Consider the following 24888-nt stretch of genomic DNA (forward strand, 5'->3'; position numbering starts at 1 on the left):
GCAATAGTTATAGTGGGAAGGACTGGGCTTTTTTGACTTTGAAAAAATAATATTTTCTCTAAGCCTGAAGTTCATAAAATAAAAGCGTCTTCTTCACACAGTTGTTGTGGAATTAAGGAACACACTACAAATATAAGCTTTCCTTACTTTGAAAAACGCTCTAAAGAGAGAGCAATTAATCCCTCTTGGAGATCTTTTTCTGTTTATATTTTCATTTCAGTGTACTACTATAATGTTCATCGCTAATTCTGTCTTTTTATTTGAAATTGCGTGTGTTGTTTACCCTTTTGCAAATGTGCGTTATTTTAGATTGTAAACTGTTAGAGCTGTCTGCAGCTCTGCTTGCGTTTTGCTTAGTAGAAAAAAAATATAATTTTATGATAATTTTGGTCACTTATTGTATATTCTACATTTCAAATGTGTATTCTTTTTCTTTCTTTAGATGGCAAAGAAGAAATTTTCTGGATTGGAAATTTCTCTGATTGTCCTATTTGCTATAGTTACAATAATAGCTATTGCCTTAGTTGTTGTTTTAGCAACTAAGACACCTGCTGTTGAAGGTAAATAGTGTTGAAAATACTTATACATTATAGTGAGGTTGAGATAAAGTTTACTCCATAATAATAATGGATCTTAAAAAGTAATCTATAATCTTTATGAAATCTATATGAGATGAAATACTTGAAGAAAGACCTCAGGTAAGTTGCAGTTACTCCAACTTTTTCTAGCCATTATATTACTGATATTTCAATGAAGTGTCATTGTAATTAAGAAATCCATATGCTTTGATGTTAATGGCCTTGCTTTAGAACTAGAAAATAGGCAAAAGAAACAAGATATTAATAAACAGCGCAGTAATCTATGGTTACAAGTGAGGTTCTTCTAACTAGCGGGAAATCTCATTAGTCAGGTTTTGCTTTAGCTTTCACACACTTGCAAGCGGGGTTAGGAAATTTAAGGGGATAACCTCTTTGCCATAGACTCTGTTTTTTTTAAAAGAGTGAGGTCATGTGACAGAAACAGAGAGAAGGTGAAACAGGCTTGAAGTGTTTATCATTTTTCCTGAATATTTATATCCTAATTTAGAGTTGATGCATACTACTTTCATCCACTTGATCTACTTTTCCTTTCTTCATCATTCTCTCCTGATTAAATCAGAAGTGGAAAATGTAATTCAAATTATCTTCTAGTCTAACAGTGGTTAGTGTTTTCTGCTGCCTCTTGTCTTGTTTTATCATCTTCTAGTAAACTGAAAGCTTGCTACATTATGAAGCAATCAAATTTATCTTCCCCATCTCTGGTTGCTAGAAAGTCCCTCTCTATTAAATTGAGTTGGGATTTTACTTTTTCGCTATTCTCGTCTTTCTCTTCTATTTATGTATCTTCTTCCTCCTAACCTTTTTTTCTTCTCTAATTCTTGTCTCTTTCTCTGCATTCTCTCCCTATATATATTCTCCATATATATTTCTCCATCTTCTTTCTTCATCTCTAAAACATAGTTTGTGAGTGTGGTGCAGGAAACATTTTGTTTCCTTTTGAGTCTACCTTTTAAGACCTTCTGTGAATGTACTTTGATTCTCTTAAGGAACAGTCAAAGGGCTTTATATAGTTTTAAATATTGTTTGGATCATTTCCTTTTGGTAATTAGAACGTGAACGTATAGGTTTCTTTTAAGTTTAATTTTTCATTTTATATATATATATATATATTTGTGTATACTTTCAATGTATTTGTTACTTGAAAACTTGAAAAGTAAATTTAAAACCATGTTTTGTTTTGTTGACTTGTTTCTCAGAAATCAGTGATACAACCCGAGGCGCATGCCCAAGTGTGCTGAACGATCCTATCAACCAGAGAATAAACTGCATTCCAGAACGATCTCCCACACAGGTCTGCAACCAAAGTCTCTTATATTTTTCTGAATAGATATATAGTATGAAAATGATATTAAGATAATTATCCAAAATTGGATATATTCCATATTTTTAAAAGTATAGCCATTAATTAGGCCACATTTCTTTTTATTTATGTATGAACAGATGAAACATAATGGAAATTACTGAGCCTGCTTTTCTGTACTTCAAATTAGCAAGTTAATATTTTTCCATACTTAAAAAGCTATTGTCAAATTTATAATTCTTCATGAAATTCTATCCTCTCAAACTACTGATTAAAAAGTATAACCTCTGATAAATGTAGAACTGTTGAGAAAGAATATCTACACTCTATTAACGTGTTTGTGATGATGACCTTAACAACAAGAATCTGTGGAAAATAAAGTAACATTGATTCTTTTTTTAATTTTTAAAACCATTTATTTTTTTATTATTTGAGGAGAATAATTCAACTGGAGAAAATTAAGTGTAACTAAATGGATTCGCTTAACCCTAAATTGACTCTTCCTTGGTCATTATAACTTGTATGGGATTAAAAGGTCAATGAGTGAATGTGTGTATGTGTGTATTCCCATTTTGTGATGTTTATATCAAAAGTCACACATACTTTAGATTCTGTTAGGTAATGACCCTCCAAAATGCTCAGTCCCCATTGAACTATCATTTTTTATATGCATGTATGCCTGTGTATGTGTGTGTGCATGTATGCGTGTGTATGTGTGTGTGCATGTATGTATGTGTGTGTGTATGTGTGCTCAGTAGCTCAGTCGTGTCTGACTCTGCGACTCCCTGGACTGTAGCCTGCTAGGCTCCTCTATCCATGGGTTCTCTAGGCAAGAATACTGAAGTGGGTTGCCATTTCCTCCTCTAGGGATCTTCCCAACCCAGGATTGAACCTGCATCTCCTGTAGTTTCTGCATTTACAGGCAGATTCTTTACCATTGAGCCACCTGGCAAGCTGCTGTGTATATGTGTATCTGATGCCACTTTAATTTGATGTTAAAAATGGGAGAGAATTTAACATGTGTACCATTAACTGGTAAACATGGAGATTTAAAAAAAAATTTTTTTTTCAAGGCAAATAGCCAAGAAAAAGAGCTCACAAGTATTCAAATTACCAAAATATGTTACACTATTACATTTAAATATTAAGTAGATTTTTTATTATATCAATGTTAAACAGCATCACCATGTGACTCAAATTTTACTATAAACATATATAATTTTTCTTTCCTTTCATGTAATCTTTCCATATAGATCATAAAATTAAGGAGAATTTGTTATTTTACTTTATACACTAGATGTAATGGCAGCCACTAGTTGCAGCAATTAGCATATGAACTAGTTTAAATCATATCAAACTAATAATTATCTGGAAATAATGACCTTAAACATTTTACCTAGGCTTAAATTTAGGACCATATCCTCTTTATAGCCTCACTTGCAACTTGATACATAATTAGTACACACTAAATATTTTAGTTCTTCTGCACTGACTACATGGCAACAGAACAGACTATAATTAATTATCTGGAGGACAGGAATCTTGAAAATAACATGACTTTACAATAATGTGTATTCATATGTAAATTTGATAAATCGCAACTCAGAGCATCAATCTCTGATGTAATTCAATTCATCAAATATTTACATTTCTTCAAAGTGAAAGGAACAAAAGAATAAATGATATTTTAGTACATTATGTATTTGAAGAAATGAGTTTTTTTAAATATTCATTCAAACAACTATTGGAATGAGTGAATGTTTGAAAAATAGAGACCAACACATATGATAACAGTACTAATCCTATGATCCCTTTAATAAATGTTTTATCAGACACTTTGTGCAGCGCGAGGTTGCTGCTGGAGGCCATGGAATGATTCTGTTATTCCTTGGTGCTTCTTCGCAAATAACCATGGCTATAATGCTGAGAAAGTAACATCAACAAATGCTGGTGAGAAGTGTTCTATCCTGGTGATCCAACATATTTTAAGTTGAATAAAAAAAGTATATTTAAAATTTTTCATTGGAAAAATATCTTAAAATCAAATAGGAACATGTACACAAGAATGTTCAAATTTGGTATGTTAAGAACTAATTTTTTTCATGATTCTATCTTCCAAATTAAAAAAAAAGTTATTTGTGAGACCTACAATAAAATTAGAAAAAATATGAAAATATTTAGTGATTACTAATCATTATAAATAAAACCATAATTAATACAATTTTTTTTTTTTCTTTAAGGACTTGAAGCCAAATTAAAAAGGAAAGCTTCACCTACACTCTTTGGAAATGACATTAACAGCGTTCTCCTCACAATCCAAAATCAGACACGCAATCGTATGCGGTTCAAGGTTTGGTTTTTGAGTTTCCTAAAGAAAAGTTAATACTAAAGAGCATGCTATGAATATACCCTGTAACCCACCAAGATATTTTCCCTCTTAATAAATTCCAAAGAAAAGAACTTATTGGACTAGTTACTCCACTTCTCTGAGACTTCTACTCAGATAGAACACAAGAGCTAGTTCCTCTGGCAGTAGTTTTTAGAGAATTTAATAATTTATTCAGCGTAAAATATTTGATACAGTGTCCTGAGAAGAATTAACACTCAATAAACTGTAGTAATTTTTTTAACTGAACTACAGACTGTGATAAAAGATTAGTTTAGAATTTAATTTAAGGAAGCTATTAGTCGTTCTATATATGTGTGACACACTCACTAGTTCTTTTTACTGGTATCACTTCTAGTCATGATTTTAAAGAAACTAATTTCTGCTTTCTTTACCAAATTGTTTTGCTAGTATGGTCTTTTGGATTGGCAGTAAAAGCCATACATCCTTTGTGCAATACTTTTTAGCAACAATTTTACAAAAATTGTTTTTTAAAACAAAATTCAAAATACTTTCATGACTTGTTAGTGAGTGATCATCAAAATAATTCATAATTAAATTCACAAAAATCTACTATTTAAGAATTAATATTTAATAATAGTCTCATGATTTTTTATATTGGTCAATTAAAATTTTATTTGATATAGTACCTTTATAATTAACTAATTCTATTAGTTCTTTAACAGTACTTACAATTTATTCTTTGCATAGCCACTCAACAATGTTAAAGTTAAGTTTATGACTAGATTAATAACTCATCTATAAAATCACTAAATTTATTGTTTTGTATTTGGAACTTGCATTTAATACTTAGTCCAGAACTGAAAAATTCAGTAACAGTTTTGAATCAAATAATGATAATTTAAAATATCTTTGCAGATCACTGATCCAAATAATAGAAGATATGAAGTTCCTCATCAGTTTGTAAAAGAATTTAGTGGAACTGCAGCTTCTGATCCACTGTATAATGTGGAGGTTATACATAATCCATTTAGCATTAAAATTTCTAGAAAAAGCAATAATAAAATTTTGTAAGTAATTATCTTACATTTATGTAAGTTTAAATAATTGGTCAATTTTATTGTATTATCATAGAACCACAAAAGTCTCATTTTTAGGGCATTTTCAGAAAGAATAAACTTTCTTCCAAAAGAGGGTGGGTGTGCATGTTTTCAAATATTATAATAGCAAAGAAGCTTTAATTTTTTATGGATGAAATGTACCAGAATATGAATGGAAGTATAGAATGGGCCAACCAAAGTTGAAATGAAGAGCACCACTGATATAATTTTAGTCTTGCATATATTTTACATACCTAAAAAACCTTATATGTCTTTTCCTCTTTTCCTTGTTATCTATCATATTCTCTCTCAATTGGTAGGATCAAATAGTTACTATTCAGAGAGGGACACATTTCCATAGTATTAGAAGATTTTTCATATATGTGTATGAAATTAATTGAATAAATTTACACATAACAAATTTAAATAGCCATATATGATAATTTAAACATTATCTGAATGCCTTCATTATAAATGTATTTTGAGGGACATTTCTGGCAAAAAAGTTAGTAATTTTCAATATTGCTGTTCTTGAATTTCCAAGAAAAGTTAATTGGATGATTATCAGGACTTAATCTCAGCAATTAATTTTCTTAAATATATTTTAATGACTTGAAGTTGATTTTATGTTAAATCACAAAAGAAATGCTATCAGACATTTCTCATAGTTTATATTTGATATATATAAAACATGAAACCTTTCTTTTTCAGGAAAAATGATTTCAAACTTAATTTTAATACATGTATAGAGGTATAGAAACCAGTAGAGTACTATATTTTAAAACTCTGTCTCTGAGTCAAAGTCAAAACTGGGTTTGAAATTTGGCTCTGCTGCCTACCAGTTTGTCACCATGAGAACATGAATAAATTTGCCCAAATTGTGCCATTTGTGAAATGAAATTTATAATAGCAGTTGTACTTTAGTATTGTAGTAAAGATAAAAGGAGAGAAATGTGTGTGAAGAATCATATTGTTGATAATGAAGCCAATTGTGTTGATGAAATTAACAAGTTTGGTACAATTCATGTGCTCCTAAGAAGTAATCAGAGCTAAAGACTGACATATTTAAAATGAAATATTCTGGTTGATAACATAGGTCCATATTTAATAGAGCATTTTATATATTTTTAGCTGTTTTATTTATCCCATGCTACAGGTTTGACACCAGCATTGGTCCCCTGGTATACTCTGACCAGTATTTACAGATCTCAGCCAGACTTCCCAGTGAATACATTTATGGTCTCGGGGAACATATTCATAAGAGATTTCGTCATGATTTATATTGGAAAACATGGCCAATTTTTACTCGGGATCAACTTCCTGGTGATGTAAGGAACTATCTTTCTTGTTATAAATAAAATAGTTATATTTGACAGGAGATAATTCTATCCTTTTTGAAACCATCATCTTTTTGTTGTCAGTGATATATATTCCAGAAGCTTCTTTACTTTAGGGGTGAGGATTCATATCAAAGTCCTAAATTAACTAAATAAATGAACAACAGATTTTATGGATATTTTAAAAGGTGTTTCCAATTTAGGAATGTTTTCCTTTGACTTTTCACTTTTATATTTTATCACTTTTGTTACCCTTGTACTTACACTATCTAGGACTAGTCATTACCTAAGAACACTTCCAAACACTTACCATGTTCGACATGGCTTTGTGTATGTGCTGTCTGTCTATCTAGTGGACATCGTGTCCTGCATCTATACCTACTTTTTCCTCTTCCATAACATGATAATCTTTCTTAGGTTCACATATTTTTTCCACAAGAAGTTAGTTCTTTATTATTTATACATATCATTAATAGCTCATTTGATCTCACCTCGTAAGAAAATTTCCCAAACTCCTCCATGCAGAATTAATCTTTATTTTCTAATATTTTATTCATATTTTGTTATGACACCATCACAGCTACTACTTGTGTATATATATTTCTGCATTTCAAGAGTATGAAGTTTTTTATGACAAACACAATAGCATTAAAAAAATTTTTTTTAATTGATTCATGATTGCTTTGAGTCAAATGTTACTGATTTTTAAAATTCCAGTGCTACTGAAATGAAGGTCCGTTGTTTTAAAGATCCTCATTTGGTACACAAATGTTAAAGTGGACATCATCTTGGAATTCCTGGCAATACCTTGGGGCATACCTGAGACATGATATATAAACATGCTCTTACCCTATAAACATGCCATTGCCCTATAAACATGCCATTCCTATCACAGATAGCTTATTTTTTAGTTGAAATATAGTTGATGAATGGCTTATTAAAATTCATTTAATCATCATAAAGCATAAAAGAAAGCTAAATAATCTATTAATAGCATACCATATTGTTATATACTTATATCTTAATGTATTAATAAGTAAAATAAGTTCAATGCCTTTTGTGTTACTGTGTTTCATATGGTATATAGTAGAGACAATTATTATAGAATATAAGGAGTAAATTACAGAAAAAGATAGGAATACATAAAAGCCATTTAAGTATACTGTTTATTTTAAAAGTATTTTAAGTTTTAATTTTCAAATTTATGCTTTATAGAATAATAATAATTTATATGGCCATCAAACATTCTTCATGTGCATTGAGGATACTTCCGGAAAGTCATTTGGTGTTTTCTTAATGAACAGCAATGCAATGGGTAAGAGTAATTTATCTGATAATAGGTTCAAATGAGACTTGAAATGTTTTAACTGTTTTATTTATTCCAGTCATAGATATATTATAGCAGAGTAAACTTTGTTGTTAGTGATTTAGAACGTGAAATTATTATAAGCAGGTTTTATAGTTAGTGAGGGCTTCCTTTGTTTCTCAAGTAAAGAATCTGCCTGCAATGCAAGAGACCCGAGTTTGATCCCTGGGTTGGGAAGATCCCCTGGAGAAAGGAAAGGCTACCCACCCCAGTATCCTTGCCTGGAGAATTCCATGCACAGAGGAGCCTGAGATATGGATTTTTGTGTGTCTGTGCTTCTGCTTTGGGGGAAGTATGCTATATTACGATATACAGGCACTTCCTTTTCCCTCCAGAGCAATATCGAATGTATCCATGTAAATGATTATTCCCATTCCCATAGCCTTGATTGTTAAGATAAATTCATATGCCATGCAGATTAAAAAAACAAAGGTCTATATGGGGATAAAAAGATAGAAGAATCATATTACAGTTTATCATAACTCAAGTAATGTAGAACTTTTTATTTTCTAATGTTGTGAATAATGCAATACCTATATTTGATAGATGAATCAGTGATAATTAAAAAAAATACAAAAATGATCATATTCCAGCAAGAGCAGTGTTCCATATGGTTATTGAGACAATTACTATGTTTAACATAAAGAAAAATTAAAACCTTCATAGTTTTATAGAAATCAACATGTGATATGATCTTTCACAGAATCTTCAATTAAAATAACTGAGATACAATTTCAAAAAGAAATAATTTTTATTGTAAAAGAACTGATCCTTTATTCCCTGCTAAGCAGTTTCTAGGTAGCTTTTGCTAACATCTGTAAAAGGAATATCTGGAATAACTTATCATAAACCTCACATATGGTGGCATTCCACTTTTCTCCTGTATTCTTATCTTAAATATAATAAAGTGAAAGTGAAGTCGCTCAGTCGTGTCCGACTCTTTGCGACCCCGTGGACTGTAGCCCACCAGACTCCTCCATCCATGGGATTCTCCAGGCAAGGATACTGGAGCGGGTTGCCATTTCCTTCTGTAGGGAATCTTCCCGACCCAGGGATTAAAGCATTGCAGGCAGATTCTTTACTTGAGAAACAAAGGAAGCAATTAAAAAAGACTCTAAAATTATGTGATTAATGTGAAGTACTTTAAGTAGACATTGCAATTATTTTCTCATTATGTACATTTTTACTGTATACATATGCTTTTCCAATTTTTGTTTTGTAGAGGTTTTCATCCAGCCTACTCCAATAGTAACTTACCGAGTTATAGGTGGAATTCTGGACTTTTATATCTTTCTGGGAGACACACCAGAACAAGTAGTTCAACAGTATCAAGAGGTGTGTTGCAGGTCTATTTTAAATGTTTTTCTACCATACTTTTCTTTCATCTAACATATTGAAATGATTTTAGCTAAGCTATTGGAGACCTCTTAGCTGAATATATTTTTATACCTTACCATTTTTCAGATATGAGAGGATACTTTTTATTTTTGTTTTTCTTGTACAATGACTCCTAGATATATTTAGATGTCTATATTTCTGATAAAGAATTATTTCCTTCTTTCAGGCAGCTGAGTTCAGTATTTGGATTTCTTTGAGATGTTACATATTAAACTATGACCTTATTTGATGGGGTAAAGCAAAATGGGGTATCTTATCTTCATTTGATATATTCATTTGATTTACAGTAGGTAAATCCCAGTAAAATTGACTCTGACACTCAGATTTAGAAGGGCAGATTTTGAAAACATAGTCTGACGTCTTATACCTTAAACATACTATCTAAACAACTTTCATTTACCTATTAAATAACATGCTATTGTATGTGAGCCCAAGAAGGACTTTAGAAAGGTGAAGAACTCAGGACTTATTTTGAGCCTGATTCTAAATGTTTCTCCCATGTAAATTGTTATTCTGTGACTATTAGCATATATAATTCTTGGTGTTATCATGAAAAATAAATCATTTTTGTAGACATAAAATTTGAGACTCATGCCTATTTTTTAAATCTTGTTTTATTGATAAATCTTTTGACATGCAATTCCCATTTCCTAGAATAATCTCAAAAGAGAAGTAATTACTATCAAAAAATTTAGTTATGATCTAAAAACCTGAACTAACAGTAGCTAGAGTTTTATCCAATTGAATAATTTACAAAGTTTTGCAATCCCCAAATTGCTGTTCATAAATGTGAATTTCAGAAATGCACACAAAATTTACAGTCTCCATAATATGAAATCATAGTTATTGTGTATGGTTGTCACACCATCAAAACAGAGAACAGCACATTTTTGAAAGAGTTTAAGATTTGATTTGTGAAATATTAGTTGGGATAGTTGTCTATTACATGCTGAGTAAAGTCTGTGGTCAGCAGTACTTGAACTTGAGTCATGTTTGACATGCCAATACAGCATTCATGCATTAATAATACAGCTATCCACTTGCATACATCATTTTATGGGTAGACTTGAAAAATCTTGAATTAAAAAAAAAAGATGTGTAGAATATAGCACTATTAATCAGTGCTGAATTTCAATGCGGGCACAAATTAGATAGAGAATAGGCAAAAGTAACTATTTATTGTTTGAAGAAGAACAAAATATACTTTCTGTACAAATTAACTCATTAGTGGTGTAGGATGTCAAAATTGAAAACTTTAATGTTTGAATGACCAGATCATTTTATACATTTTAAGGATGATATATACATATAAAGTATAAGACGACTAGTACATAAATTAATATAATATATAGCAATATCTATTTTATATGCTTTTATGAAAATAAATTATGTGATATGTATAACATACACATACAGAAATTTAAATCACCTGTCTAAATCTTTAAAATTTTATGGAACTAATATGTTTATGAATAGTGTAAACATACTGAGTTTTTGGCAGAGTTTTATTTGATACCAAGTTTTAAAAAATAAATTTAATGCTTAAATTGAAGAGAATACAATGACCCAACATTAGTATTTTTTTAAATTTTTAAATAGTAGTTATTAGATGTACATGATGAAATCACAATTCTTTCCCCTAAAATGTATACCTTAACGAGAGAAAAGCCATCATGCCATATAAAATTATTTGTTTTAATATAACCTAATACTTTGTTTTCAGTGAAAAATTCAAGACCAGTTGCACTCATATATCCATGTGCAAAATCCCGTGCTCTGTTGTTGTGATAAGACTCTGGTGGTGTGTTATGAATGTGCCCTGAGCGTGCTTGGGATTTCAGAGAGTGGGAGGAGAAGGGCCCATTTGGTCCTTGGGGGAAGGACCTACATGTGACTATCAAGAGTACCTTATGACAGACTTTGTGGGGAGCCTTGTAGGCATATATTTTATTAATGTTTTTGCAAACTAGAAGAGAAATAAGTGCCAAAATGTAACAGAACAGGAATTGTATACTTTAAACTTTCTTTTCTTACATGTTATCATTCATTCATTTTGTTGCTACAGGAAGTGGGAGGTGTGGTGGGACAGTTTTCTTGTTCTCTAATCTCATTAATGATATCCTTTTATTCTCTTCTTTAACTTTCCATGCACAGCAAAATACACTCTTATAAATGCTACTTTTTAAAGTGCTACCTTTCTGATGTTTTACACAAAATAAAATAGGAACATAAACTTGCTAATTGTTTCATAACACAATTCTAAGAGAATATCCATTTTAGAATGCAGATACCACAAAATCTTTGTTTAAACTATGTAGTTAAAAAAATGTAGTTAAACTCAAATCGATACTAGAGATACAACAATTAAAAGCATATTGATATTAGTTTCTAATGTTCATTATTGAAAGTAATTAAATATCCATTTACTTCAAGCTCATTGGACGACCAGCAATGCCAGCTTATTGGAGTCTTGGATTCCAGCTGAGTCGCTGGAATTACAAGACACTTGATGTAGTGAAAGAAGTGGTACAAAGAAATCGGGCAGCTGGTATACCATTTGTAAGTAGGATGAAGGGTTTGTGGGAATATATATAAAGTTAAATATTTTCACATCATAATAAATGTAGGATATTGTCAGGATCACCATATTTGAAAATATGAGTTCAGTTCAGTTCAGTTCAGTCACTCAGTTGTGACCAACTCTTTGTGGTCCCATGGATTGCAGCACACCAAGCCTCTCTGTCCATTACCAACTCCTGGGATTTACTCAAACTCATGTCTATTGGGTTGGTGATACCATCCAACTACGTCATCCTCTATTGTATCCTTCTCCACCTTCCATCTTTCCTAGCATGAGGATCTTTTCAAATGAGTCAGTTCTTTGCATCAGTTGGCCAAAGTATTGGGGTTTCAGCTTCAGCATCAGGCCTTCTACTGAATATTCAGGACTAATTTCCTTTAGGATGGACTGGTTGGATCTTCTTGTAGTCCAAGGGACTCTCAAGAGTCTTCTCCAACACCACAGTTCAAAAGCATCAATTGTTTGGTGCTCAGCTTTCTTTATAGTCCAACTCTCACATCCATACATGACTACTGGAAGAACCATAGCTTTGACTAGATGGACCTTTGTTGGCAAAGTAATGTCTCTGCTTTTTAATAAGCTGTCTCATTTATCATAACTTTTCTTCCAGGGAGCATGCGTCTTTTAATTTTATGGCTGCAGTCACCATCTGCAGTGATTTTGGAGCCCAGAAAAATAGTCTGTCACTGTTTCCACTGTTTCCCCATCTATTTCCCATGAAGTGATGGGACCAGATGCCATGATCTTAGTTTTCTGAATGTTTTTAAGCCAACTTTTTCACTCTCCTCTTTCACTTTCATCAAGATGTTCTTTAGTTCTTCTTCACTTTCTGGCATAAGGATGGTTATCACCTGCATATCCGAGGTTATTGATATTTCTCCTGGCAATCTTGATTCCAGCTTGTACTTCATCCAGTCCAGCATTTCTCATGATGTACTCTGCATATAGGTTAAAGAGCAGGGTGACAATATACAACCTTGACATACTCTTTTTCCTATTTGGAACCAGTTTGTTGTTCCATGTCCACTTCTAACTGCTGTTTCTTGCTCTGCATACAGATTTCTCAGGAGGCAGGTCAGGTGGTCTGGTATTCCCATCTCTTTCAGAATTTTCCACAGTTTATTGTGATCCACACAGTCAAAGGCTTTGGCATATCAATAAAGCAGAAGTAGATGTTTTTCTGGAACTCTCTTGCTTTTTCAATGATCCAACAGATGCTGGTAATTTGATCTCTGATTCCCCTGACTTTTCTAAATCCAGCTTGAACATCTGGAAGTTCACAGTTCATGTACTGTTGAAGCCTGGCTTGGAGAATTTTGAGCATTACTTTGCTAGCTTGTGAGATGAGTGCAACTGTGCGGTAGTTTGAGCATTCTTTGGCATTGCCTTTCTTAGGGATTGGAATGAAAACTGACCTTTTCCAGTCCTATGGCCACTGCTGAATTTTCCAAACTTGCTGGCATATTGAATGTAGCACTTTTAAAGCATCATCTTTTAGGATTTAAAATAGTGCAACTGGAATTCCATCACCTCCACTAGCTTTGTTCGTAGAGATCCTTGCTAAGGCCCACTTGGATTTGCATTCCAGGATGTCTGGCTCTAAGTGAGTGATCATTCCATTGTGATTATCTGGGTCATGAAGATCTTTTTTGTACAGTTCTTCTGTGTATTCTTGCCACCTCTTCCTAATATCTTCCCCTTCTGTTAGGTCCATATTATTTCTGTCCTTTATTGTGACCATCTTTGCATGAAATGTTCCCTTGGTATCTAATTTTCTTGAAAAGATCTCTAGTTTTTCCCATTCCATTGTTTTCTTCTATTTCATTGCATTGATTACTAAGGAAGGTTTTCTTATCTCTCCTTGCTCCTCTTCGGAACTCTGCATTCAATGGGTATATCTTTTCTTTTCTCCTTTGCCTTTCACTACTCTTCTTTTCATAGCCGTTTGCGAAATATAGATATAGGTTATTAAGCAGCTTTTTAATGATGAAGTACACTTTATGTCCATACACAGTGCCCAGGTGTACCTGAATTTTGAGAACTGATTATGAGTTATACTAGAATAGAACATATGTTGAAGTACAAAAAATTATATTGTTTTTTAAATATACTTTTAGAGTTTGTATACTTTTAATGTAATAAAACTTTATGTATTTTATTTACTGTTAAAATTTTTGTTTTTTATACAATGAGCCCATATATGTACATATACATGTGTATATAACATAATACATACCGAGTGACCCTCAATGAAACAAATGTGAATAATCACTAGAAAAACTAGCTTTATAAGCCATATCATTGTGTCTTTAGTGAAATAAAAGAGATCTAAGTTCATTTACCTTTTAATCATTAAATTTATAATAGAAATTCTTTGGACTTTAGGGTTGAAGTGATTACAGGATTCTTTCAGTATTGTTTTTTGAAATATACTCTGCTAATTTTTAGGATACACAAATCACTGATATTGACTATATGGAAGACAAGAAAATATTTACTTATGATCAAGTTGCATTCAACGGCCTCCCAGAATTTGTTCAAGATTTGCATGCCCATGGGCAGAAATATGTTATCATTTTGGTAATAACTGAACATATGCATTAATTTTTAGTATGTGCACATTTGAAAATTAATTGATTTTCTAGTTTCTTCTCTCTATTATTAGGACCCTGCAATTTCCATAGAGAAACGTGTGAATGGGGCAGCATATGAATCCTATGATAGGGGAACTGCCCAAAAGGTGTGGGTAAATGAGTCAGATGGGACGACAGCAATTATTGGAGAGGTAAATTATGATATTCATTACATTTGTGTTGCTTGGATTTTCCATTGTACAACAATAAGTGTTTCTGAGTGTGTGTATGTATGCATGTGTTTCAAAGAATGTACTTGCTTTCAAATCTGGATTTGCTATTTTAATTGCATAGAGAAGTTTTAGGGTATATATTCCAGTTATCTCTAAAACAGTTTTTGTAAGAAGGCAGATAATTTTAAGTGATAGAAGCAATGAAATTAATTACACAAATATGATAAATGCTTTGATTACAGCAATTCTCATAATTTGATGTAAAGTAATTGCATGTATAAATTGAGTACTTACATGTTGGATAATAAGATTTATGGTGTACATCTTTATAATAAAATCCTCAGATATCTATGATTAAAATTATTTTTAACACTTTAATTTGAAAAAAAGCCAATTTGAGATGGCTTTAATGTTTAAATTTCCTTTTCCAATTTTAACTTTCCTTATATCACAGAACTAATAAGGAGCAGTGTGAAGAAAATGCCTGGCTCCCAAAGGCATAATTTTTAATCAAGATAAATATTCTTCTAGAGACAGCTTTATAAGACATACCAATAACCATAATGTGTAGATACATTGACCTGATAATTCCAATTCTGTAATTTAGTCAAGTGAAATGAAACAGGAGAAAATATCAACTTATAGAAACATATTTACTCTAGCTTTATTTATAACAATAAAGACTAAATAAGACAACAATAAGACTACATAAATTTATTTACAGCAATAAAGACTATACTAACCATCATTTTTTAAAATCACATTTACCAAAGTTAAAATTTCTGATGGAAATTTTCTTAATTATGAGCTCCATCAGGAAACAAAATCCAATATTCCTCCCCATAATGTCAATAATATCTTAAAAAATACATTTTGTTAAGACCTGTACCAGGACTTTTATGGTAGCTAAGTAGGTAAAGAATCTGTCTACAATGCAGGAGACCTGGGTTCAATCCCTGGGTCAGGAAGATCCTCTGGAGAAGGAAATGTTAATCCACTCCAGTATTCTTGCCTGGAGAATCCCATGGACTGAGGAGCCTGGCAGGCTACAGTTCATGGGGTTGCAAGAGTTGGACAGAACTTAGCGGCTAAACCACTACCAAGACCTGTTCTATTAAATATAGACAGATCTGATCGCTAATATGCATAATTTTGATATAAAACAATATTATTTGTCCCAATACATCTGAAATTGAATTTATCTTTCTGAATGTCATTATTTTATATGGTAAGTAAAATAATATGAAGAAGCATAAATCATAAATAGGCAGTGTAGTACATTTAGTGTTTAATAGCATGGAATTGGATATGAGATTGCCTGGATATGTGACTGGATATGAGATTCCTTCTGTACTACTTATTAGCAAATGACTTTGAAAAGTCACTACATCACTTCTTTCATCAGTAAAATGGGTTTAATTATACTACTTACCTCATCTGAAAAGTGATGATAAAAATAGTACCTAGTTCCTAAAGTTCTAGTGAAGCTTTAATGAAGTAATAAAAAAAAAAGCATCAGAGTAGTCCTAAGAACATCATAATTGAGTGGCTAAGCACACACACAAATATAAATAAATACACAAAGAATCTTTTAGCTTAAATTTCTTGGAAACATATGCCTTTGGAAATGCACTAATGTAATTTCTTTTATCAGAGAGTGAATATGTCCATGAATATAGGTGGTCCATGGATCACATACACTTAAAAAGTACAATGTCATAACTTTAAGAATTTTTTACTCTTCCTCTTCACTCAGTCTGAATTTCCATTATTTGTGTTTTCTTTTACTTTTGTGTATATGAGAATAATCTGTTCTTCTAGGTATGGCCAGGATTAACAGTATACCCTGATTTCACAAATCCAAGCTGCATAGAATGGTGGGCAAATGAATGCTACCTTTTTCATCAACAAGTGAATTATGATGGACTTTGGATTGTAAGTAGTTATTTTAGACTTGCACTTGTGATTCTGGACAATGAACATAGAATTATTTTTTCATAAACTAATTATAAGTTCAACAAGATGTACTTTATAATGTATCAACCATAAAATATCATTATCATTTTTCTAGAATGTATAAATATCATACCTGTCATATTCATGGCTCAGAAAAAGAATACAAACTACAAACTATTAATTGAGATTTTTATTATCTAATAATATTCTTTATAGAATAAAATTTATTTCTGTAACTAAGGGGTTATATTTTTATGACTAATAATTTAGGTTGAAAATAATTAACAAAATTTGTAGTGCAACTTCAAAAACATTTACTAATGGCTGCAGTAGTTGAACAATTACAGCAACATGGGCTTGAACAAGCTCTTATCCTTTAGAAACTTTCTTTTAATAAGTTATGAGTAGAACAAATCAATATTGGCAATAAGTCAAGAGTTTTATCTCAAGACAAATGACAACAATAAACAGACAAAATTGTATGGTTACTGGTAAAGTTATTAAAGGAAAACACTAATGTTTGAAAGTTTCTTTGGATAAAACTTTTACATCTGTAGCTATTGATGCTTGCTGGTAGGTTTATGATTTAAAATAATAATAATCATAGTCAATAATTTAGTGTCTTTTGTTCAAGATACTTGGCCTCCATGGTGGCTCAGTAGTAAATAAACTGCCTGCAATGCAGGAGACACAGATCTGATTACTGGGTTGGGTAGATTCCCTGGAGAAGGAAATGGCAACCCACTCCAATATTCTTGCCTGAATGGACAGAGGAGCCGGGCAGACTCTAAAACTATAATAACATTTGGGGAATGAAATTACTCGGTAATCCAAGAACTCTGTATTTCAGGATAAAAAAAAAAAATCTAATAATTTTGGACACAGAACATCAGTCATGTTTTACAAAGTTATTACAGCTGTACAAAATTTTGGAAGGCGAAATAATGGATATCTGGGAATAGTTAAATTTTTTGACCTTTGAGGTCACGGCATCTCCACTTACCTGAAATTTTCACTATTAATTCAGTCATTATTAAATTATTCATCTAATCATTTATTTACCCAATCAATTACAGGTGTTTATTTTTCACCATTTTAACAACATAGAGTTGACTAAAAGATTAGCATAACCTTCAGAATTCTTATGATGATAACAGAATGAAAATGGAGAGGCATTTAGTTATTTGACAAAAAATTTGTGAGATTGCAATGATGATACCTAGCTGCTGGCATTTTATTTTCATGATTTATTTTCTGTCTTTTTAATAAAATTTAAAATTATCAGATGCTCCACACAACACAGTTATTGGTGAGATAATATAATTTCACCCTCAAATTCATAAGACATACTGTCATCTAACAATCTTCTCTTTTGTCTTTTTACCAGTTAAATTTCCATTTATCCTCAGTGAATACTCCATTTTACTAACAGCTCTTATCTATAGAGAGGACCTCTCTTTCTCCTTTATAGAGATAATTGAAGACTATGACATGAACTGTCTCCACTTCCCACCCCAACCTATCAAAAGCCAGCATCCTTCCTCTTTTTCTTCCTTTTCAGTTGATGAAGTGGCTCTTACTCCAGTCAGTATCAGTCCTCCCATGTGGATTTTTCTTTCCTTTCTGTGCAGTTTGCTTCCTATATTTTTAAATGTCTTTTGCTAATGATTTATTTCACTTTATTCTATATAAGTCTTCTTTATGATGAAGAAAAAAGAGGGGTAGGGAATCCTTGACCATACTTGTCACCATCATCCCTTCCTCATTTCTTTATTTCATTTTTTAGCCACAATTCTTGATAGAATCAACAATACTCGGTGCTGGCAGAAATGACCAAAAAAAGAAAAAAATCTCCTCCTGAGTTTCATTTTCAATTCTAGCTTCAATTTCAGTTGCTTTATTTAAATCAGAAGTGCCTTCTTTGCTTTCTGTTCCTTTCTTTGTCTTTCTTTGTTTTTTTTTCCCTCCCTCTCTCCCTTCCTTCCTTCCTTCCTTCCTTCCTTTCCTTTTATTGCGTAGGAAACAATTTGAGTCCATTGGATCAGAGTTATAAGTGACATTTAGCCATAGTGCAAGAGAATTTAACTGTGCTATAAAAAGAAAATACTGCATTTCCCAAGTCTACTGAAGACTGAAATACTTGATTCGTATCCAAAGAGAGGGAGGGATGGGAAGAGGGCATCTGAGGAAGTCAGAGTAGTTATAACACTAACACAGAAGCATTTTGACTAATTAAAAACCAAACAAACCAAAAAACCCCAAAACACACCATGATAACCAGTATGATTTCAAAGCTCATTAAATATCACCAGATTCATTTCTATTCTGTTCATGTATATGCTGAGGTTGCTTCAGTCTTGTCCAACTCTTTGCAACCCTATGGACTATACTCTTCCCAGCTCCTCTGTCCATGGGCTTCTCCAGGCAAGACTACTGGAGTGGGTTGCCACACCTTCCTCCAGGGGATCCTCCCAACCCAGAGATCAAACCCAGATTTCTTAAGTCTCCTGCACTAACAGGCAGGTTCTTTACCATTAGCACCACCATACATTGGGTTTATGTAGTGGATATTCTGTTTCCAGCTCTTACCTAAATAACTGCCAAATTCTAGTGCTAGTTGTTTCTCTACTCTTTTTGTTTTATTCAGATTATTTTTTCTGACAATGAAAAATTATTTTCATGTCAAATTTTAAAATATTTGTATAATTTTATAGTTTGGTAGATTTTCAGCTTAGATTCAATGCTAATGCTTTTTAATTTTAAATGTTAAAATCACTTCAGAAAATGTTATGAGCTTAATTGAAACAGAAAAATAGATTTTTTACATATAAGCATACATTATAGTTGAATTATCTTTTTGGTATCATTTTTAAGATAATCTCCTAATATTTTAGAAATAAGAGCCAACTGCATTTGGAACAATTAAGACTGAAACTGTGATTTCAAAATAAAAGTATTAGTCAATATTTTTAAAATTCAAAGAACATTTCCATTTTTTTCCTGAATAAGTAGGCATATTTTTTAACACATTGTTATTATTGTTCTATTCTTTAAAATCTGAACAACTGAGTTTTCCCATAAAGAAGTCTAATAATTTAATATATAGTGTTGGGAAATTTAAAATTCATTGAGAGAATATATCCAAATACGTTCAATGTATCCCAAATAACTGAAGGCTTAATTCGATATGTTCTCTCAACATTTCATAAGATTCTTAGAAAAAAAATTGATTATTTAAATTTCTTTGAAAATAAGAGCATTTTCATTTAGATTTCTGGAGAAGGAAATGGCAACCCACTCGAGTACTCTTACCTGGAAAATCCCATGGACTGGGAAGCCTGATAGGCTAAAGTCCATAAAGTCGCAAACAGTCGAGCACGACTGAGCGATTTCACTTCACTTCATTTAGATTTAGTTTAAATATGAAGTTATGTAATGTCACCAGATTATTATACAATTTTCAATGGACTTTATAAAGTACCCCTAAAAATGCCATTGCCAATTTCTATGACTAGTCATTACTAGACTTGAGATGATTTTAATACCTGAAAACCTGTAGGAGTACATATTACTATCAACTCACTGAGCCCTTTGCCTCAAAACTTACAAAACTTTCAATCTGACTTTAATGTTGAAAATGCTAATCAAATTCACTTTTTACGTGACATTATACAAACTATAGAAAATTCTGAAAGAGATGGGTATACCAGATCATACAATTTGCCTCTTTAGGTCAGGAAGCAACAGTTAGAACTGGACATGGAACAGACTGGTTCCAAATAGGAAAAGGAGTACCTCAAGGCTGTATATTGTCACCCTGCTTATTTAACTTCTATGCAGAGTACATCATGAGAAACGCTGGGCTGGAAGAAGCCCAAGCTGGAATCAAGATTGCCGGGAGAAATATCAATAACCTCAGATATGCAGATGACACCACCCTTATGGCAGAGAGTGAAGAGGAACTAAAAAGCCTCTTAATGAAAGTGCAAGAGGAGAGTGAAAAAGTTGGCTTAAATCTCAGCATTCAGAAAACTAAGATCATGGCATCTGGTCTCATAACTTCATGGGAAATAGATGGGGATATTGTGGAAACAGTGTCAGACTTTATTTTTTTCGGCTCCAAAATCACTGCAGATGGTGATTGCAGCCATGAAATTAGAAGACGCTTACTGCCTGGAAAGAAAGTTATGACCAACTTAGACAGCATATTAAAAAGCAGAGACATTACATTGCCAACAAAGTCTAGTCAAGGCTATGGTTTTTTCAGTGGTTATGAATGGATGTGAGAGGTGGACTGTGAAGAAAGCAGAGCACCGAAAAACTGATGCTTTTGAACTGTGGTGTTGGAGAAGACTCTTGAGAGTCCCTTGGACTGCAAGGAGATCCAACCAGTCCATCCTAAAGGAGATCAGTCCTGGGTGTTCATTGGAAGGACTGATGCTGAAGCTGAAATTCCAATGCTTTGGCCACCTGATGCGAAGAGCTGACTCATTGGAAAAGACTGTGATGCTGGGAGGGATTGGGGGCAGGAGGAGAAGGGGTTGACAGAGGATGAGTTGGCTGGATGGCATCACTGGCTTGATGGACATGAGTTTGAGTAAACTCTGGGAGTTGGTGATGGACAGGGAGGCCTGGCGTGCTGCGATTCTTGGGGTCGCAAATAGTCGGACACCTCTGACTGAACTGAACTGAACTGACTGAACATCATTTAAATCATTTGAATATGTTAGAGAAAAGTATTTGCAAAATTCTGAAAGAGCAAAAATACAAAATACATTAAAAGAAATACAAGTCAATTCCTTCAAATTATGGGTAGCAAGTTCAGCTTATTAATAATAAAATATTACCAAATAGATAAGAAATTTTAATTAAAAACATTCAAATATCAAATGCTATCCCTTTGTTGTAGAATATAGTTAAAATCACATAAATGATTACATTTCATTTTAAGTTATTTTATCATATAATAATAATCATTTATTATTATATTATTATACTATATATTAAATTATTTTATTTAATTGAATAAGATAAAGTATATTTTGAGTGAATGCTAAAATTTTATTGCAAGTTTGCAAATACACAGTTCAAGTAGAATAACATTAGCATCAGAGTTAAATGTTTGCTCTTGCATTTCTTCAGTGATATTATTTACAAGAGTTAATAAAATATTTTAGGAAAAGACTTAATATTTAAAATAATACAACTCAGTTCCATTTATGAATTTCAGTACTTGATGCTATGTTTAAATTTAATTCAATTTGTGCAATCAAAAAGAACAAATATTTATGTTTATCTAAAATTATTGTCTGTTCAACTATAGTATCTCTTTGTATTAATTCTACTGGACATATGACAGCAACATTGAATATATTAGGTAATTTCAGTAAAATAACCCCAATGTATACTTTTGAATAACTACCTAATTGTTTTTCTTTGTGGCTTTTAAGAAAACAAAAATGTGTATCAAAATGAGAAGTTATATCTTCTCCCTAAATGGCCTTAATTTCTTGCATTAATTCCATCTGAGCATCATGTGGATTGACGAAGGGAAGAGTAATGAAGAGAATATGTTTCCTCTGAGGAAAACCAAATCAACAAAGGAACTGACTGAGTTTCATACGTTTGTGAGAGCAGAAACAGCATATTGTAGAGATGTGGGAACTAAGAGTGAAAAACATAGAGAAGTTTGGTGCATTAACAGAGAAGGAGAAAGACGCACATTTCGTGAGCATGTTGTAAAGGATTTTATCTGAATTACATGTTTTAGTCCAAAGATTTTACTCAACTGTTTGTGGACAGAGAACTAGTAAATAGGAAGACAACATTGAGGCCTCAGTTTACAAAGCAAGAAAATCCATAGACACAATACCCCGCAGCTCTGACTCCAAAAGGTATCTAGATCACTGGTTCTTAAAATGTTTGTCCAGCAGCCCTCAGTTCAGTTCAGTTCAGTTGCTCAGTCGTGTCTGACTCTTTGTGACCCCATGAATAATAGCACACCAGGCCTCCCTGTCCATCACCAACTCCTGGAGTTTACTCATACTCATGTCCATCGAGTCAGTGATGCCATCCAGCCATCTCACCCTCTGTCATCCCCTTCTCCTCCTGCCCCCAATCCCTCCCAGCATCAGGATCTTTTCCAATGAGTCAACTCTTCGCATGAGGTGGTCAAAGTATTGGAGTTTCAGCTTCAGCATCAGTCCTTCCAGTGAACACCCAGGGCTGATCTCCTTTAGGATGGACTGGTTGGATCTCCTTGCAGTCCAAGGAACTCTCAGGAGTCTTCTCCAACACCACAGTTCAAAAGCATCAATTCTTTGGCACTCAGCTTTCTTCACAGTCCAACTCTCACATCCATACATGACCACTGCCCTAGAGTTCCTTGAAACTCTTCCAGAGATTCAATAAGGTCAGAGCCATTATTATTAGAATACTAAAATGCTATTCACCTTTTTTGTATTTTCACTCTCTCATGAAAGTGTAGGAGTTGTGTTAGTCACTCAGTCGTGTCTGACTTTTGCGACTCCATATAGCCCTCCAGGCTTCTCTATCCATCAGATTTTCCAGCAAGAATACTGAAGTGGGTTGCCATTCCCTTCTCCAGGGGATTTTCTCAACCCAGGGATCAAACCCAGGTCTCCTGAATTGCAAGCAGATTGTTTACAGTCTGAGTCACCAGGGAAACCCAGGCAAAAAGTGCTGTGTCTAGCTAGGCACACAATAGAAACTAGATAAATGCCAGCTGAAATTAATAAGCTATGCTAAATAAAAGAATGTGCTGGAAATATGTACGATGATAAGTTCAGTGAGACGATCAATACAGTTATTTTAAAAGACAGTTGCTTAATACATTTAATGTAATATGATTAATGCTTTATATGTATTTTAAATAAGGTAAATCAAACATATTTTTGTTGTATATAACCTTTTAATCCCATCAAGATACCTCTGTTATCTGATATATACATTTATGCAAACACAAGTAATACTTTTTCTCACTATAATAACTTGGTCATACTAGAAGTAGAATCAAGTAGTGAGAATAGTTAAACAAACTTGTTTGTAGGCTGGTAGTTTATATTTGCCTTCTTGGAGTAGAAGAATGTCATGGTGGCTCTTGATAAAATATTAACAAATAAATAGAGACCTTCTTTAAATATGATTTACAACTACTTAAAATATACTGTTTTTTATCTTATATCCATTCAGGACATGAATGAAGTTTCCAGCTTTGTTCAAGGTTCAAAGAAAGGATGCAGTGCAAACAACCTGAATTATCCACCTTTTACTCCTGGTAAATTTCAGTTATCTCTTACAGTTAATTAGAAAAACTATATTTATTTACTGGTAAATTCAAGCATATATTTCTAAATTACAGATGTTGATATAGTTTTGAGACCATGAAATAACTGTGGTGTTTGTTTTTGGCCAAAATATTTATGCCTAAGGAAAGGAGCACATTTTTAAATTTTGGTATAGAATATTTTGTTTTTACCACTGATGAATTGCCCATGATTAAATGATAAATGAAAGAAATAAAATTTGCTTGAAATCATAATTTAAGTCATAAAATTTTTTCCCTTCACTATGATGTAATTCTGTGTCTTTTTGCAGTTCAGTTCAGTCACTCAGTTGTGTCCTCCTCTTTGCAACCCTATGGAATACAGCACACCAGGCCTCTCTCTCTGTCGTCACCAACTCCTGGAGTTTACTCAAACTCATATCCACTGAGTCAATGATGCCATCCAACCTTGTCACCTTCTGTTGTCCCCTGCTCCACCCACCTTCAATCTTTCCCACTGAAGCATCAGGGTCTTTTCAAATGAGTCAGCTGTTTGCATCAGGTGGCCAAAGTATTGGAGTTTCAGCTTCAACATCAGTCCTTCAAATGAATATTCAGGACTGATTTCCTTTGCAATGGATGGTTGGATCTCCTTGAGTTCAAGGGCCTCTCAAGAGTCTTCTCCACACCACAGATCAAATTCATTAATTCTTCGGTGCTCAGCTTTCTTTATAGTCCAACTCTCACATCCATAAATTAGTTCAGTTCAGTCACTCAGTCGTGTCTTATTCTATGACACCCCAAGATCGCAGC

General features: G+C 32.8%; 1 protein-coding gene across 1 annotated transcript in view; it reads left to right on the plus strand.

Moving 5' to 3' along the window:
* Positions 1-442: 442 nt before the first annotated feature.
* SI (sucrase-isomaltase) overlaps positions 443-24888 on the plus strand; it is a 106205-nt gene continuing 81759 nt past the window's right edge. Inside the window, exons 1-13 of the mRNA XM_065942759.1 lie at positions 443-560; positions 1796-1890; positions 3732-3849; positions 4140-4249; positions 5165-5316; positions 6503-6674; positions 7899-7998; positions 9272-9384; positions 11881-12006; positions 14477-14608; positions 14694-14813; positions 16656-16769; positions 24003-24087. Of these exons, the coding sequence (XP_065798831.1) occupies positions 443-560; positions 1796-1890; positions 3732-3849; positions 4140-4249; positions 5165-5316; positions 6503-6674; positions 7899-7998; positions 9272-9384; positions 11881-12006; positions 14477-14608; positions 14694-14813; positions 16656-16769; positions 24003-24087 (1555 nt within the window). The remainder of the gene's footprint in view (positions 561-1795; positions 1891-3731; positions 3850-4139; positions 4250-5164; positions 5317-6502; positions 6675-7898; positions 7999-9271; positions 9385-11880; positions 12007-14476; positions 14609-14693; positions 14814-16655; positions 16770-24002; positions 24088-24888) is intronic.

This window comes from Muntiacus reevesi, chromosome 8 (genome assembly GCF_963930625.1).
Source record: "Muntiacus reevesi chromosome 8, mMunRee1.1, whole genome shotgun sequence".
In the NCBI taxonomy this organism is placed as follows: Eukaryota; Metazoa; Chordata; class Mammalia; order Artiodactyla; family Cervidae; genus Muntiacus; species Muntiacus reevesi.